The 18133-nt window shown below is 46.6% G+C and overlaps 1 protein-coding gene across 13 annotated transcripts in view; it reads right to left on the bottom strand.

Moving 5' to 3' along the window:
- RIN2 (Ras and Rab interactor 2) overlaps positions 1–18133 on the bottom strand; it is a 239755-nt gene that overhangs the window by 14040 nt on the left and 207582 nt on the right. For 12 of the 13 annotated variants that reach the window (XM_027621517.1, XM_027621520.1, XM_027621519.1 and 9 more), the window contains 2 exons: positions 14646–14737; positions 10296–11435 (listed from right to left, as the gene is read on the bottom strand). In XM_027621517.1, the coding sequence (XP_027477318.1) occupies positions 10296–11435; positions 14646–14737 (1232 nt within the window). The remainder of the gene's footprint in view (positions 1–10295; positions 11436–14645; positions 14738–18133) is intronic. The other variant, XM_027621524.1, reaches the window with a different exon arrangement.

Below are 18133 nucleotides of genomic sequence, written 5' to 3' on the forward strand. Positions count from 1 at the left end.
AGTCGCTTAACCAACTGAGCCACCCAGGCGCCCCTTAAGTATACTTTTTAAAGATCATAATTTAGAAATAAGGCTGGTCTCTTTGCATTCTTTTCTAGGACTTTACTCCTAAACCCTGCCCTCCTAAAATCCTTAATAGGTACAAAGAATAGAAAAAATAAAGTTCAAATAACAGGGATTTGGAACCCACCTGGTTCTCTCCAATAGGAAAAACAGATTCTACTCAAAAAGCAAGAGGGAAAAATGATTTGGGGAAACAAAAGGAACAGAAAATCTTTCAGAATGTGGACTAGCCCAGGAAAGAAAAAAAAAAAAAAAGAAAAGAACAGATCAGTCACATTTCTTGTAAGTTACTACTACCTGTTGTTTTCTACTATCTGCAGTTGCTTAAAATCCAAGAAAACAAAATCTTTTGAACTGTGAGAACAATGGTACTATTCTAGACACCTTATATACACCGACTCTTCAAATACTCAAAGAAACCCCATGGGGGGAGGACTATTCTGTTTCATTTTCTAGATGAGGGAACAAACCCGGGGAGATCAATACCACACAGCTCGCAAGAAGGCAAGCCAGGATTCGAACCCAAGAAATCTGGTCCTGTCAATTGCATTTATCCACAAACAAACAAACATACAAAGGACAAGAAAATACTAGAGAACTGTTTGAAATACAGTGTTTTGAATTTTCGAAACCAAACGTTAGCTGAATGACCAAAATAAAATGAAGCGAATTTTCCGAAAATATTTAGATAAATCCTATCAATTGTTCCCAAGGCTCATGCGAGAGGGGGAAATGGTAAAGAGCATGGTAGAGGCTTAGATGCTCCTTGGCTTAATGAGCCCCAATATAATAATGTATAGGAAGTGTACGATGTGTTGGCCTCTGGTGCTGTGGTCACTCCTTATCAGGAATGGAAGACAGAAGCCCTGTCTCTGTTGCTTCACTCTGACCGACAGCACAGATACCAAAGAAGGTCGGAGTTCAGACAGGGAAGCATCACAAGACTGGCTCATGCATCAGCTTGAGTACTTTCTGCTTATCCACTGCTGCCTAGGGGGAAGTGAGAGCCCGGGAGGTTAAGGTGAAGTCCAGGCGCGTGTCTTTGAAAGAACACTAGGAACAGGAGGCCTGGCAGCCAGCCCGGCTCTATCTTTCTAAGCAGCTTTGGCCAAGTCAGTTCACCTCTCTGTCATTGCCTTGAACTTCTGACCTGCCATCTCATTGCCCACAGAAAGTGAGAAGGAACTAGCACCCTGAATGATGGCCCAAACAAAACAAAATAATAAATGGCATTCTCTGGGAGATTCTAACAGTACGAAAAATCTAAGCGACATAATGTCCAAAATGTACAGGCGGCAACCTAAAGTTAGTTGACAAAGATAAAAGATGAGGTCACATGGCCTCTCGGTTTATTTGAGTTCTGGCATTCTGGTTATTATTATTTTTTTTTTTTAAAGGAAAGTGACAGAAATCGAAGCTACTGTTCGAAATTTCAAATGGTGAAGTTACACTTGTATAATCGCTACAATGTATTGAGCTTCCTCTGAACAGTTCTTGTTCCAAGGGGGGTCATCCGAGGGGGTTCTACGTATGACCCCCCTGTATGTTAACCCTCATGTCAGCGGTGGGAGGTGGACCCCAGGGCCATCCTCATTGTGCAGGTGCACAAGCAGCTTAGAAGTCAAATGATGCTCCCAGGGTGGTAGACTGGCCGCAAGCCTGTCACTGGGGCCAACAAGTCAAGACAGCATGATGGGCTCTGTACAAGAACAGTGAAACGAGCTGGGTATTTTCTTTTATGCACTAACCTATCTTCCTTTGACTGCTTAATTGGATTAAGGATTAGAACTGACATTGACTGGGTGTCGGTGTGTTGCAAGTACTGTTACGCACTTTACACAGATTTAGGATTTAAATCACTCTTCAGCTGAAATGAGTACATAATCCCTATTTGTTTTAGCTTGGGTTCTCCCAGAAGCCAACCTTGAGACAGGGACTCAAGTGTGAGTAGTTCATTTGGGAGGTGAGCCTGGGAAGCACCGGAAGCAGATGAGGGGAGTGGGATGGGAAAGAAGGCAGCCAACGTTGCGTGCTCTATTAAGCCAGTTATTACTGGGGGCAGCTGGAGCTCAACCAGCTCAACCCCGTGGGAAGTCCAAGACACAGTGTAGAGCATGACTCAGAGGGGAGGCAGCTGAGGTATTTATACACCTGTTCCCTTTCAGGCTCCGGGAGAGTGGAGAGGGCATTCATCTCTCAGCCATTCCATCTGCCCTGGACAAGAGCTCTGGGGGCATGAGAAAGTGTCAGGTAACATGTCTTAGGCACTGCCAGTTGGAAATCAAACAAGTAAGTGAGTATCCAGGGCGGGGCAGGCACAATGTGTCTAGTTCACGTTATGTATGAAGAAACAGAGGCACAGATATGTTAAGACACATGACCAAGCACACACAGATCATCGGCAGCAGAGCTAGGACTCCAAACCCAACAGTCCTGCCTGAGCATGTACTCTGAACCACCAGACACTCCTGCCTTACAGCTGAGTAATTTATCCATCCTGTCTTAGCAGAGCTGGGATGGGACACCCAGGCAGCCACAACAGAACTTTGCTACTCCTCTGTACCAACCTCTCCTAAAAAGCAGACCACCTGGTGTTCAAGCGGCTCTTGGGTTACATGTGAAGTCCACATGAGCCGTTTTCTACTTTGTGACCTTGAGGGGAGAAGATGACCTTTCCAGGCCTCAGCTTCCTCATCTATAAAATGGGATCACTCACAGCTTCCCAGTGGGATTGCTGAGAGGATCGGGTGAGATCCCACAGGGTGAGCACTTCCTATGCACCTGTCGCCTGGTCAACAGGCAAGAATCACTGGCCCCCTCTGTTCCTTTTGAGTGTGGGGTGCATACCTTGGGATAGGGACTCCAGGTTTAATGATTCAGGCCTGTTTGGTTTTGTTTTCTTCTGTGTTAACTGTGGTTTACTTGGTTGGAAGCGGGAACTGAAAGTGCTTTGATAAATTAATTGAAAATTAAGCCTGGCTTCCTGTGTATCTTTCTCCCTCGTGCCCTCTTACTCCTCCTCAGCCCCTCCCACCCACAGGTACAAAGGCAGCAGATCTGCAGTCTGGCCCTCTGGGTTTTCCCGCCCGGAACTTGCCAGTGTTTTGTCACAGCCTCATTCTGTCCCCGCCTAATAGCTCAGACTCCCAGACGAGCTGAGCGCCTTAGGCAGTGGTGTGTCTTTCCACCTGAGAGGTGGAGAGCCCCCAGCCCCACTTGGGACGAGAGATGAAGGGTTGCTTTGGTTCATCGCTGACGGCTTTTGGTCTACTAATTGGGAAGGCCGGGGTCACACTGCTGTTCCTACTCTGTGTCTGTCTACTCCATACCCTGGCCTCCTGGCCTGCAGATGTTTATGGCCAGTGTCTGATTTGATTGGTTGGTACCTGGGCTACAGAGATTGTTAAAGAGTTCGACTCTTACCCTGCCTGGAGTGATTTTCTAAAATGCTTTCAACCACCCTAAAGACTCAGCTTCTGGGGGTACACCCCTGCTTTGCCCTCCCTTCTTTGCTCCCTATCCTCGTGAAGAAGCAACCCATGTTCTCACTGAAGGCAACAGCACTGCGACCCCTCTGTGCCTCTGCACCTTTCCATATGCTGTTCCCTGTGGCTGGTGGGCTCCTTGCTTTTCCCAACATGGATTCCCATGCAGCCTTGTCTGTCCGCCTCCTCCCTACTCCCTGGGCCCCTGGTGTTCTCTGTGACCTCTGCCATGGCATAGAGCAAACTAGACCTCTCTCCTCTGAACACAGACCTGGGGGTGCTCACATGAGCCAGCTGCAGTCCCTAGCTAGAGGCCCACAGGTAGCATGGGCTCCAGAAGTGACTTCTGAATTGAACTGAAAACGCTTCCTTTGGGTGGCTTCATGAAAATTATGTTTCCTCTCCTTACCCCCGGGAAGCGTGACTCTGGCAATGAAGCCATCCCCCGAGTGTGGGGCAGTCACCCAATCCCTGCAGTCTCCTGTCACCCCGCAGGGATGTCCTGTAACCTGGTTTGCTTTACATTTTGTGAGCAATGCATGCTTCAGCCCATAAATAACACAGGGCGCTTTATCATTTAAAGGAAGACCCCACCAAAATAAAGATGGCAAGCACTGCATGGTGATTCACTCGTATTTTTGTTCATTTTGGTGGGCTTCGAGGAAAGGCATTATGGAAAGTATAGGTTATATTCACATCATAGTTTATGTATAAAATCCATCAGACTGGTTTCAGGACCTTCTAGTAAAAGGCCAGTAAAAACCAAAGCAGTGGAGGGGGCACCTGGGTGGCTCAATTGGCTAAGCATCCAACTCTTGGTTTGGGCTCAGGTCATGATGTCAGGGTCCTGGGATCAAGCCCAACGTCAGGCTCCGTGTACAGTGGAGATTGTGCTGGAGATTCCTTCTCCCTTTCCGTCTCCCTTTACCCCTGCTCTCTCTCTCTCTCTCAAATAAATAAATAAATATTAAAAACAAAACAAAGCAGCGGAGAAGAGCCCAACCTTCCTTACAGAAAAATTCAAAATAATTTATGTAGCTACTCTGGTCTTGGAGGCAGAACTGAATTCTAGCCTCATCCCTTGGCTGTGGGCAGTGCTTAGTGTCCTGCTTCTGCAGAACAGAATATGGAGGGGGTGGAGGGAAGAGCGGGCATTTTACAGAGCAGAACTTGGTGAGTCAGGGTAACAACAACGATGATAAGTCTTGTGGAGAGCAGGCCCCCTCTGGTATGGTGACTTCGCCACCACAGTCTTCCCCCTCCTCATAAAATGGCCCAGAAAGGCAGTGTAGCCGCCCCACGTGGTGTGAAAAAGCCACTACATGATTTGGTTCAGTCCCATTTGCACCCAGGCTTGACCTCGCTAAGCTTTCCTTTCCTCAGCTCTAAAAATGAAGATAAGGGGACCCCTCCAAGGCATTAAGGGGATTTAAGGGGCTTCTATGCATAAAATTGCTCCATAAACCATCAAGAACCACACACCAGTGAGGGATTATGGGGGCTTTCACTTGCTTCTATTAAAAACACAGTATGCATTTAATACATACTCTTGGATTTGACAGAGGGGCGGGCTATGACTCCTGGTTTCTAAAAGAAGCCCCCGAGCCTGGCCAGTAAGTGAGGATCTCCAAAGTGGACATTGTCCGTCAGAGGTAAGGTCGGGGGTTTTCCTGCCCTGGCCTGTAGACAGACTGGGGGAGCAAGGCAAGCCTGTGGGTGGGTCCCCGGATGGTGAAGGCCCCATCTACAGGTAAGACAGCCAATCGGGGCCATTCTGTTGGTGGGAGTAGAGTAGCGGAAAACATGTCCAACTCTTAAAGATTCAAATGCCTCCATTTCAATCAACATAGCCTTTCAAGTGGCCCCTTGCTCATGCTCTCAATCGCTGTAAGATTCCTCTTTTGCCTGGTGAGGTTTCTTGCCCAGCAGGTGCTGATCTCTCTCTTGAGATGGAAGATTCTCAGGATGTAGTCAGAAAACACTCTAGCACAGACATCTCCATGAGCCTTATTTTGTGATGCCATCCCAGTTCCCACCTTGTTAGCAAAGGCTCTCTTTCTCTGAATTACTGAGCTACCCATTTCCTTGCACAGAATATCATGGAGTCGGGGACTTCTAACAGAGATCCTTAGCTCCAGGGTTGTGACCTTCTTTTAGTTGATATAATTAAACCAATTTTTGATGTCCCAGGCAAAAACTGTACAACAAATGATGCCCCATGGGAAAAAAAGAAGTGCTTCCTGCTGGGGTCTTCTATTTAAACTAATTTTCAAAACTAATGTAGGCATTCTTTTTATGTCTTGCAAGAGGTCAATCTTTCTCCTCTCTTTCCCCTTTGCTAACTGTACAAGGCCATTCGCTCCTTGCAGTTATTATGGTCACATGGTCTAGATCAGAAGTCAGATTCAAGGTTCTAATCTCATCTTGGCACCAATATGCCGCTCTGGTCACATCTCTCAGAATGATCCTTAATCTAAAAAAGAGCAGATAATTACTCAAGGGCTTGAACCAAACTGTGAAATAAAAATTAATAACAAGTCACACCAGATATTGAAGCTTGAGGAAGCAAAGTAGTTGTAATTGCTTAACTCCGGAGGGAGTCACTTCAAGCCCCCTTTCTTATTCATGCTATGCTCTCTGATGTCTAACCACTTTTCAGTACTGTTCTCTATTAAAAAAAAACAAAACTCACATGAATATGAACTGACTTTAAAGATACCTTTTCTTTTACATGATTAAAATGTTCTTCAGAGAAAGTACAAGTTTTAGTACATAGCAATTAAATCAAGCAGAACACTATTGTCTTGCTTTTTTTGCTATTGACTTTTAGGAATACAAACACTTGGCTTTTTAAAATGGTTGCTCACAGTCCGTGGTGGGCAGTTTGAATGAAATAGAAAATTTGGGATGACTAAAATTTTTGGAGTTGGAGAAATTTTGTTTTTCTTGAAACAAACCTTGAAAACAGAGGGATTTCCCAAGATTAACGTCAGATCAGAAATAAAAATTATTTTGCTTGAATAAAATCAAAACACTGACCACAAAAATGCAACAAGTTCTGCAGAGTGGAGATTTCATGATCAGAAATTTTGAACTAATCTCTCCCATTGGTTGCAAAAGACTGAAGCAAGAGTGGTATGATGGGCAAGCTCACCAAAGAGGAACACATCTATGATAGAATAATGAGCAATGTCACACCCTGTCTCTACTTTACAGGGTAGGACACACCAGTCATGAGTATACCTCACTGTCGATGAAGTTACTGATCCCCGGACTTTCGCGTAGCACTTGAAAGTGTGTACGGTTTTCGTTAAAGCATCTGTTTGTCCTTTCTTGTACCACTTTGTGGGGTACGGGGGAATGAGGGTGAGTGGAGAGCTCTCCAGAAGGGAAACAATATGTGGCCCTGGAAGGAACAGGGGGCTTGACTCACCCGGGAACTCAGCATGTCTTATCCCCATTGGCTTCCTTCTCCAACCAGGAGAGTGAAGCTGATGTCAATCAACTAATATTTATTTATTTTCAAGACCTTGAAATGTCAGAGCTTCCTGACAGTGCTTTAAAGGGTAGTCTAAACAGAATGTAAATTCTCCATACTAGGACACAACCATTTAGGGTGGTAGTTTTTTTTTTTTTTTTTATTTTCGAGACTGGCTATTTATCATTTTACACTCACCTAGAAAGTGCTGACCGAAAGGGCTGCGACAAGAGTATAAGGTGGCAGTGAGTGAGAGCTGCTTGGTGTTCTCATTGGCTTTTCTCTAGACAACTGAAGAACCACTCTCTGAAGAAGACAGACTAGCACCATTTCCAGATACTAAATGTAGACATGTATGCACTCATGCAGTCATTTTCCACATATGAATGACAGCTCTAATTCTACATGGGTTAAGCCAGTGAAATGCCCCCTCCATCTTCCTTGATTTCAGGATGGACATTCTGTAAATGCAGGCTTTAAATTTAAGTTCCCACCTCTTGGTTTGGAGCTATCACCTTCAGAAGTTGTGGGAAAGGAGGATAGGACTAGACTGGCATTCTTGAAAAAGCCTTAGGAGCATTAGTAGACACCTGTTCAGAACCAACTTAAGCCTTGGTATTCCGGAGATGGCGTTCAAAGTGAATCCATTCAGAGTGAATCCATTAAAAGTAAATTACTTCCTCCAAGGAAGTGAGATATGGTAAGACCATACAAACAACTGAGAAAAGATCTGGGTTGAATCCAAGCTCCCCTACTTATCAGCAGTGAAACCCTCTACAAGTCACTTTTCATATTTTGGCCTCTGTTCTTGAATTTGCAAAACATGAACTCTATCTACATAAATGTACCAACCTTGAGTTGGTTATGGGGCTCAAAGGAGTGACTGTATTAACCAGTCTATAGTAAACCAGTGAGCACTTCACTCATGAATATGTAAAACACAGACAATTAGACTAAGTTCAGTTTTTTGTTGGAGTGCTAACCGAGTGACTTACACATTGAAGGGGATCAGTTTTCTGATCATTAGGGTCACCTCTTTCTCTCCATTTGGGCAAGTGTTGAGTTTCTCAGGTTGACCTCTGCTCTGGTTCACCTTCCTCTTAATTTCAAAAGCCCAGCACATTCACTGTACTTTCAACACAGAACGATGCTTTCATGGGGGAGGCAACATGTGATGAGGTGCCTACTTTCATGCAAAAGTTTAAAAAAAAAACAAAACAAACAAGCCAATAAAAAAAGTGGGGCAATGCTTAGTTGGCCACACCCACACCTCCATACAGAATTGTAGTCTGAGCTGCCTCAACAAGGGGTGAGCCTCCTCTTCCAAATGCTGCACCTGCTAGTGACTAGCTGGTGTGGCCTGGGGACAAACGGCTCCACCTGGCAAAGCCCTGCTTCTCCACCCCACAGGGGATGGCCATGCCTGCTTCACAGGGGTGAGGCCAGGCCCCGCTGACATCACCTGGCCAGAACCCTGGCTCATATGAGAGGCTCCAGAGATGTCAAAGTCCCTTCTTGTCATGACCTTAGTATAAAGGGGGCACGTTCTACATACCTTAGATTTTAAATTAAAAGCCACATCCTTCCAGAGCAGCAAAGTGTATGTTTGTTTTTGGAGAAAATGAGCCCTTTGCACTCTTCAAAGAAGCTGGCAGAAGAGCCTCTCCTGGGGAACAGCACTCTGGTTGGTGCTTACAGTCTCAGCAGGGAAGGAAGGGAAGGCCCTTGTTCCCTCGGGAGCCTTGTCTCTTGTGGGCTGGTTGGCGCTGTGGCCACATAGCTCGGTGCTGACATCAGCTCCCGCCTGGCTCCCCACACTGGGCTCCCCCAGAGGAAGCTTCTTCCACCGGTTCAGTGTCCCTGTGAATATGGCATGTGAGCTGGTCTCCCCTGAGAGGCGGACTCTGGTGGGACGGGGCGCAGGATGGCCTGGGTAACTATTCCGCCTGCCCCTAGAAACCTTTCTCAGTTCCAAGCACACCACAAGGGAACATTCCTTCCCGTGGCTCTCCTCAGCAACACCCGGCTCTAACCCCGCCCCGTCAAACCTCGAGAAAACAAACAAGGCTTTGATTCCTTTGTGAGAAAAATCAAAGAGCTGCTGAAACTTACTTAAAGGAGAAAGAGACAGAGACAGAGAGGGAGAGAGAGAAAGAGAGGAAGGGAGGGAGGGGGAGAGAGAGAGAGAGAGAGAGACCACTCTACCACATACTGTTTACTACTTTCAACAAACAGACCCAATCAGAAAGAAGAAATCTGGGTTTAGCTTTAGGAACTGCCTGGAAATATTTGCTAGCTCTTTCAGCTGTGGCTGCACAGTGAATGAAGTCTCTGAAATTAGCCTTTTAGAGTCAACCTTCTGAAATTAAAAAAAAAATCCTTGCAACACTCTTTGCCCTGGAAAAAAGGATGCCTTGCCAAATTCAAATTTTCCTTGGCCAAAGTAACTATTAACAATTCAGCCCTTCGATGAGGTTATAAAGAAAATATTTCCTCTTGACTTTGGAGAAAACACCTTTCACGTGACCTCCAAATATGTTACTTATTTGAAAGATACACAAAATAAACTTGTCTTGTCTTTTTTTCCTTTTTTTTCCCCTTAATCCAAAACCCTGTTGTTTAAGGAATTCTGCGGCTTCAGAAGCCAGCAGGGTGTTTACCCTTTTGGTAGAAGGGTGACAGGATGGTGGTCCCAGGGGGCTTCCAGATGTGGGTCTGTTGTGGTTACTGAGCTGTCACTTGTCACACATTTGTGGTCACTATGGAAACCCATCCAGCGGCACACCCCTGATGGCTGCTCTCTTATGAACGCACACGATCCCTCAGTGGAAAGTGTCCTTCCCAACGAAGCAGAGGAAAACACCCTCCCAGAAGACAACACAAATACCTTTCTACTCAGGCTCTGGCTGCAGAGCCACTTTGAGGAAACACACCACGGCTGTGTCACACACACAGCCCAAAATCAGGGGGGCCACCCGACCCTCAGAAGGCAAACTCTACCCCTGAGCAGAACCATTCTGGGGTTCCCATCCGTAGCTCCCCGAAACACTTGCAGCAAGCCTGGCTTACAGCCAGCGAGTCACATCTAAGGTGAGCGCTGCTTTCAGAAGCTACCATGCCCTGCCAATGGGTGGAGGGCATAGAGTGTGCTGTTGTTTTGAACTCGAGAAAACTTCAGCCAAGAGAACTGCCACGGGATGCACTGTGCTACGAGGTGACGGGACTCTCTGTTTAAAAAAAAAAAAAAAAAAAGCCACGCGAGGACTTACCGATTTGGTCTTCGGGGATCAGCGACTCGATGGGGGGGTCCAGCTCTGAGCTCTGAGCCAAATAGTTCTTCACCTGGGTCATGAACTGCCGGATGGTCTGCAGCATGTCGGTGCTGGACACGTGGCACTCCTTGTTCTCCTGCAAAAAGCTCACGTAGTCCTGCACCAGGCAGCCGAAATAGGTGCACTTGTCCCGGGACAGCTCCGCGATCCGCCTGACCATCCGCTTCTCGGGGGTCAGGAAGGAGCTGAACACCCCGCTCATCTTGCGCAGCTGGGACTTGACCAGCTTGGGTAGCACGAAGGAGCTGTTCCTCTTCTTTTTGGACTTGATGGGGGGGGCCATGGTCTCCTGGTCGCTCTCTTCCTCGCAGTCCTCCAGGCTGCTGTTGGTGTCCGCCTCGTAGCCAAACAGGGGCATGCTGCGGTCGAACTCCAGCGAGTCGGAGGAGGAAGTGGAAATGCTCATGTCGCTCAGCCTCTGTCTGCCTCCACGCCACGGGGCCCGGGGTTCGGGGCCGGCAGCCCTTGTGCAATCCCCCGGGGCCTCGGCAGGCGGGGCCCCACCTGGCCTGCCAGCTGTGCCCGGCCCCGGCGCCTCCGGCTGCAGCTCCCGGCCGGGATACGGCCGGCCGCCGGGCAACGTCTTTGCGCTGCCTTCCGCTTCGAGAAAAGAAGCCTGCTTCTTCAGCCGGGGTGGAGGGATGGGGGTTGGTTTCGTTCCAAGCTGAGCTACGTTCCCATGTTTGTTATGGTTGACTGTTTCTGGCATGCTCGCCTGGGTTTCAGTCCTGGACAGCTGCGGGCTTGTGTGGACACTATTAATAGCGGGTGGCGGGGGCCTGGGTGGGGGGGACCGAGGCCTCTCGGTGCCATTCGCGTTGGGAGTCCTTGTGCAGGGCCGTTTCAGGCCTCCACCGAGGTCCTGGCTGTGCACTTTCAAGAAAAGAGGATTAATAAAACACAGGGCTCCATTGGTCTGGCTGCACTCCAGCTCCGAAGGCGTCCTGGTTTTTATAGAATGCACTCCATTTATAAGGCAGAGCTGACGAGAGGCAGGACAAACACCGTCTGAGGAGAGAGGCCTATGGGGAGGTGGAGGGTTTGGGGGTTTGTTGTCAGCTGGAGAGCTCCAAAAATCTGAAAGTCATTATCAGTGAACACAAGAATGTAAATACAGTACTCTCGGGCCATTCCTTCACAAATTAAAAAAAAGCACACTTGCATGACAACACACGTCTTTGAAGGGGGAGGCGCCACACTTGGATGTTTTGTTTTTTTTTTCCTCTTTTCTTTTTTGCTTTAACTGCATTCCCTTACTGGAAAGGGTAGAAGTGCTGCCAGGCCCAGCTGTGGGCTCACAGAAAGGCTCCAGGGGCTTTTCACCTTCAAAGCCCTTGAGAAGCGGCTTGGCCAACATACAAAGCCAGCCCAGGCTTTGCACAGGTGAGGAAAGGACTGGAACTGTTACAGAATAAGCCTGGAAAAGGCCATGGGGCTCCCCGACTTGCTTTACAAAAACTGAGCTTACTCGAAAAGCAAGCCACTCTTTCCAAGCCACTTCTCCTGGAGGTCCCTTCCAGAGGACCTGGCAGTTCCCCTTTAATGGGCCGGACCAGCAGCTGGGCCTGGGGGATGTTACACAACCCGCTTGGGGTTTCACGCGTTCAGCATTAAAATCCCAAAAGGAGGAAAAATACACTCATGGAACCCATCAGCAGAAAAAAAGGACAGCAGACTTATGCAAACGCTAAGTGCAAGTTCAATCATTTATCGTAGTGGTTAGCTGCCCATACTCCCTAAATCTGAGACCTCCTTACTATGGCAACACCCACTCAACAGTCTTTGGAGCAGTGCACATTGCTTACGCAGCTACGGCCCTATGTCACCCACATACGAGGCTCAGGTTTCCACGCAAGTTGTGGGAGACAGTGATGGTGATAAACGTCATCTGTTGTGATTTCCAGTTGGATTAGGTTTATTCTCTCGCTACAGCTTTGCCTTGTTGTGTTTGCCTAAAATGTGTTTCTTTCCTATGGGCCCAGAATGGCTGATCATAGGGGACAGCAGGGAGGCTGGGACTGGGAGAAGCCCTTGTCCTGTCCTCGCTGTGTGGTAAACATGCCTGATAGTGTCACCTGCTTCCTCTCGCCCTTCCTTTCCTTCTCTCTGGCTCTGCGCTGTCCAACTCGAGAGCCACTGAGCGCTGGAAATCCAGCCATTGTGACAGAGGCATTCAATTTTAAATTTCGCTTCATGTCGATCAATTAAATTTAAGAACAGATGTGCCGTTTGATTACTGGCAAACTTTTAAGTAGTTTTGGAACTAGGGTATGTTATGTGAATGCAGTTTTTCAACTGTAAATTTAATGAAATCTAAATGAAGGTCATGTGTTTCTGATGAAAATTTATGAGATGTGCTGTAAGGATAAAATACATACTGGATTTCAACACTTAGGATGAAAAAAAAGAATGTAAAATATCTCGTTAATGCCTTTAAAATATTGCTTTTATTGTATTTGTACTTTTAAAAATATTCCTTCTATGTCGAAATATTTCAGATCTATTACATTAAATAAAATAAATTATAAAAATTAATTTCATCTGTCTTTTTAATTTTCTTTAATGGGGCTACTAGAAAATTTAAAATTACACACTGGCTTGCTACATATGCATCTCTCTTGCCCAACTGTAAGGTCTGGGTGAAATGGCTCCCACCACCTTTGGGTCCATCTTAGGCTTTTACTGCCACTACTCCCAGACTTTATAAGGTTCAGTACATTTATCTCCCATGTGCCTGTTTCTCCCATATGGATTACAGACCTGGGTGGGGGGGGAGGAGAGAGATGGACACTGTTAACTTTTGACTCCTTGGTGTGGAGCGTGTCACAGAGCAGATCCTCCAGAAACATTTGTTGGAAGGACAAATAAATGAAGAACAGAGTTGTAGAAAGTGCTGTCTCTTCACAAAATGAATAATGTGTACACGGACAATTACAAATTGAGTATATATTAATTAGACCTCATTTGCTTCTGGTCAGTGGCCACGAGAACAAGGTATTTAGCATTTCTCTTTGCAGGACACAAGCACTGACCATGACACTTCAGTCCTTCAGCCCCGGCATGAAGTAGGCACTGCCCACTGACCACAGAACCAGGAGTTTCTGTGGGTGGAGATCAGCATCAAAAACAGACCTGGAGCAGGTCTTCAAGAGGCCTGTGATCTAGTTGGTTATAGTCACTTAAATTCAAGAAATGTCTTAAACTCTCTCCAAAGGTGTCTGAAACTCCACTGCAAGAGATGGTGAAACTTTTCAGCACGGACATTTATCCTACCCTGGTATTTTTACCAGGAATCAGTTTCCCAATCCCGCTACCTAATTGCCCATCAGACAGGCCTCAGACGCATGTAGCAATTCTTTTGAAGCAATCTTAAGTTTGAGAAGGGAGTCTGAATCTACCTCCAGGCGTCTCATAGGTCCTAGGAGCCCTGGTACTTGCATTTCAGCATCTCAAATTTCATTCCAATGCTATGGCCTGGTTGTAATTCTTTTGGAAGACTGAAGCCCTAAAAATCTTAAGAGAATCTCCCCTTTCAATCTAGGGGGAAGCTCCCCCCACCAAAGTTAAACCCACAAAGATTCTTCATGGCAATAGCACAAGGAAGTGAAATTGGGTGAACTGTATGTTCCGGTCCATTGTCAACCACTGTCCAGAAGCATGATGCTGCGTTTAGGGGTGTTGGCAAAGGGGCAGGAGGGGGAAGCCAGTGCCCAGCTGGCCAGAGCGAGGATGGGCGGCAGCATAGGGGACATGACCCAGGACACCAGGACTGAAATTGAACAAGAGAGGAAGTGAGACAGATGTTTACTTGAGATGCCTGCACGGTCAAATTCCCCAAAGCACAGAAGTACTGTCAATGTCCGTGTGTTCTTGCAGAACAAAACTTGTGCATGTGAGATGTGCTGCGCTATTTCCCTTTCTGCCAAGCACCCCCTTCCCCAGTAGGATGCCACAGAAAGGAAAGAAAGACATGACCCATTACAGAAGTTTGTGTTCCGTTAGGACTTGGACGTTTAGGGTAGCTTAAACCTGACGGGAGTCACTGGGGAGATGTGGGAGTGACCCGGGCAAACGGAGGGCTTGCCTCTGAGAGTCAGTTCAATATTTGACTTAGAAAAAAAGACTCTCAGCAGGTGTGATTCAGGGACCTTATGGACCTACAGGCCACGTTTTGTCACGGAGTTGGGGACTATTTTTTGATGGAACAGTATATCACCAGCCAGCCAAACACTGACTCTGCTCCATAGATTCATTTCAGGAGAGACCTGGGCAGGGGCACCCACTTACTTAGTCCCAGCTGGGCTAGTTCTTCAAGCCGAGCCTCAGTCTTGGCTGTTGAAATGGCATAAGGCAACTTCAAGGTAAACGGCAGAACGTCCCTGATTTTTCAAAAGAGAGAATATTTGTAATTATATGTCTTGTTTCTATCTCTTGTTTGTGTATCCATCCTGGAGATGTTTTAGTTTCAACTGAAATATCCTAAGGAGATGTTTTAGCTTCAGCTGAAATGTCCTAAGGAGACACTACATCCTACCTAACCAGGCCTTGTCTTTACTGGGGACAGGACCGCAGGATTACTATTCTTGACTCTAGGAACACACTCGGGACAGCCTGAGAGATAGGCTTGACTGGTTTTGGTATCTGTAGCAAGGACCAAATTTCCTTCCCGGGGTAGATGAAATATATCTAGCATTAATATCAGAATCCCTATGTTGGTGGATCTTACACACATACACATAAAACATTATGTACTCATTTGCTGCATGTTCTGAACACTGGGCCCCAACTCATTGAGTAGAACTGTGTAATCCTAAACCAAGATTTATGATCTCACTTCCTTACACACGGGAGGTTCACCACTATCTGTTGGTTTTACTTTGACACCTTCCAGCTAGAGCCCATGCGTTGTGCTTTGTGTGTTGGAGACAAAACTTCCTCTTGTTTTAAGGTAGTGCTTCTCTATCTGTAATGTGCACACGAATCCCTGGGAGTCTTGTTTTCCTGCGCTCTCTGATTCAGGAGGTCTGGGTGAGGCTGGACATCGGCATTTGTGCCACACTCCCCGGCGATGTTGTCGCTGCTGCCCCTGCACCATGCTGAGTAGGGAGGCAAATGGAAAGGACTTCATGCAACAACCCTGCCCCCAAGCAGCATGGGACCATGTGTGCACCAGCAAACACATGCACCCACCATGACAGACCAAAAGGCCCAACAGGAAGGAGCTGAGCGGAGCTGCCACCAGTGTCCTTCCACGGCCAGCGAAGAGTGTCATCACCAGTAAGTGCATGGACCATGACCTCCTGCTTTCTCCGGAAGGGCAAAAGCAGACCTAACAAACATCTGCTCATTTTAATATACGAGGGATAAACATTGGTGATTCCCCACTCCTCAGGGCTCACACAAGGCCTTGCCTGATACCAACAGGGAGAAAGCATGTTTTGAATAAATGCATGAATGAATATGCAATAACAATGGTGACTTATCCAAAAAGAAATTATTTTTTCAGTGGTGGTACTGGTCTTACAAAAAAAGAACTCAGGGGCGCCTGGGTGGCTCAGTCAGTTAAGTAGCCAACTCTTGGTTTTGGCTCAGGTCACAATCTCAGGGTCCTAGGATCGAGCCCTGCGTCAGGCTCTGTGCTCAGTGGGGAGTCTGCTTGAGGTCCCTCTCTCCCTCTCCTTCTGCCTCTCCCCCTGCTCATGCTCTCTCTTTCTCAAATAAATAAATAAATCTTAAAAAAAAAAGGAATTCATTCCTTCATTCGACATCATCCAGGTGCTGAGAACGAACAGACAAAATACCCTGCCTGCCTGCATGGAGTTTCACTCCAGTGGATACCAAAAGACAATGAATGAATATGCAGTTTATAGAATACACAAGAAGGGGATGTGTGCCACAGATTTTAAAAAAACATGCAAAGGGGGAATAACAAAGAGTATTCAACTGAGAATTGGCCAGAGAAGACCTCATGAGCAGGTAGCATTTGACTGAAGTTCTAAAGGGGGCCAGGGGGTAAACCATGAAAGAAAGAACTTTCTAGGCAGCGGGAGCAGCAGGTGCAAAGGCCCTGGGGTGTGAGAGGGTCTGGCATATATGAAGAACAGCAAGGAGGCCATCATAGCTGAGGCGGAGTAAGTGAGGGACAAAATGTAGAGCTTTTGCCTGTATTTTGTCTACACAAGATGCTGTGAAAATTTCCACAGAAGAGAATAACTATCCCAAATAACTCATTGTTTACAGTAAGATTAAGCAACATTCTAAACTGAATCAGATTAAATCTAGATGACCAGAGAATTCTGGAACCCCTGAAGTTGTTGACAATGAATAACAAATTACTAAGGTCAATGAAAAGAGCAAAACATGAATACCATGTAATTTGTCGCATGGCCTCTAATATACTGCTCACATAAATACTAAGAGTTGGCAGTCAGGAGGCAGCTCTTTCCTGAGTTGTCAAACCTGGGTCACCCCGTTTCCAGGGACCCTTTCGTCTGCCTCCAAATGGTGTGAGCACTTCCTTCTTCTTGTCCACTTGCATCTGTTCTGGATGAAGCAGGCGGAGCCTCAAGGGATGGCAGTGTTTGTAATAGCTGCTGCCCGAGCCGGGAGAGGCAATGACTCAGATTACAGTCTTAAAGGAAGATTAATGGGAAGCAGAACTTTGTAACGCCAAAGCATCATATAAATATATGTTTCTATGGCTGTACAAACTTAATTAAAATCTTCTTTCTTTAGACAATTGGGGGGAAAGCCACATATGACAAAACCAACCTATGTTTATTTTAAGCTTTACCTTGCCTAATGCAGTACCCGGAGCCTAAACATCACATGGCTGGTTTTGTTTTTTCTTAAGGGCACGTATGACAGGAAACCATACCTGTATTTCACTAATGGGTGGTTTTTGACTTTGATCTACAGGAAAATTAGATGTTGCGCACGAGTCCTCTTCCACTGCACTAGCTAAGGGTAAAACATACCATCTCCTCACACACACACATACACACACACACACACACACACACACACACACACACACACAGTCGCTTCCCTCTTATTTTATCCTGTTAAAGAAAGGAGCCCAGATTCTAAAACCTACGTAGCAGACAAAATAAAGCCAACTTAGGTATAAATGTTTCACTCAAGTTTTAGGACACACATAATTTACTTATGAACCTTTGCTCTAATGTCATGTTTCTAAGGGAGAGGAGACTAACTAGTGAGCACCTACTATTGCACCAAGCACTGTACCTCACGTTGGACCCACACAGGCCCCTGGGAAGAAGTTCTGATGTCCCCCATTCCATGGACCAGGAGCGTAGGATAGCATAAATGTGGAGGTCCCTGCACCCACTCACAGAGCTCATGTGGAATTAAGTGGGGCCAGGAACCCAGGTACATTGGTCCATGGAGGGGCGCTGTACAGTGGCAAGATATGAGGTCTAGCATCAAGGCAGGCCTGGGTTTAAATCCAGTATCTGCCACGTATTAACTGAATGATCGTGGGCAAGTGCCCCACTCTCTGAGCCACGGTGTCTTCCAGGGTTGCCACGAGGATTAGAAATAGTGTATATATGGGACCTAGCACTTATAAAGAAAGCCCCTGAAATTATCATTATACTTAATCACTAATAATTAAGAATTATTATTTCGGGTGCCTGGGTGGTTCAGTTGGTTAAGCGACTGCCTTCGGCTCAGGTCATGATCCTGGAGTCCCGGGATTGAGTCCCGCATCGGGCTCCCTGCTTGGTGGAGAGCCTGCTTCTCCCTCTCCCTCT

Source organism: Zalophus californianus, chromosome 8 (assembly GCF_009762305.2).
Source record: "Zalophus californianus isolate mZalCal1 chromosome 8, mZalCal1.pri.v2, whole genome shotgun sequence".
Classification (NCBI taxonomy): Eukaryota; Metazoa; Chordata; class Mammalia; order Carnivora; family Otariidae; genus Zalophus; species Zalophus californianus.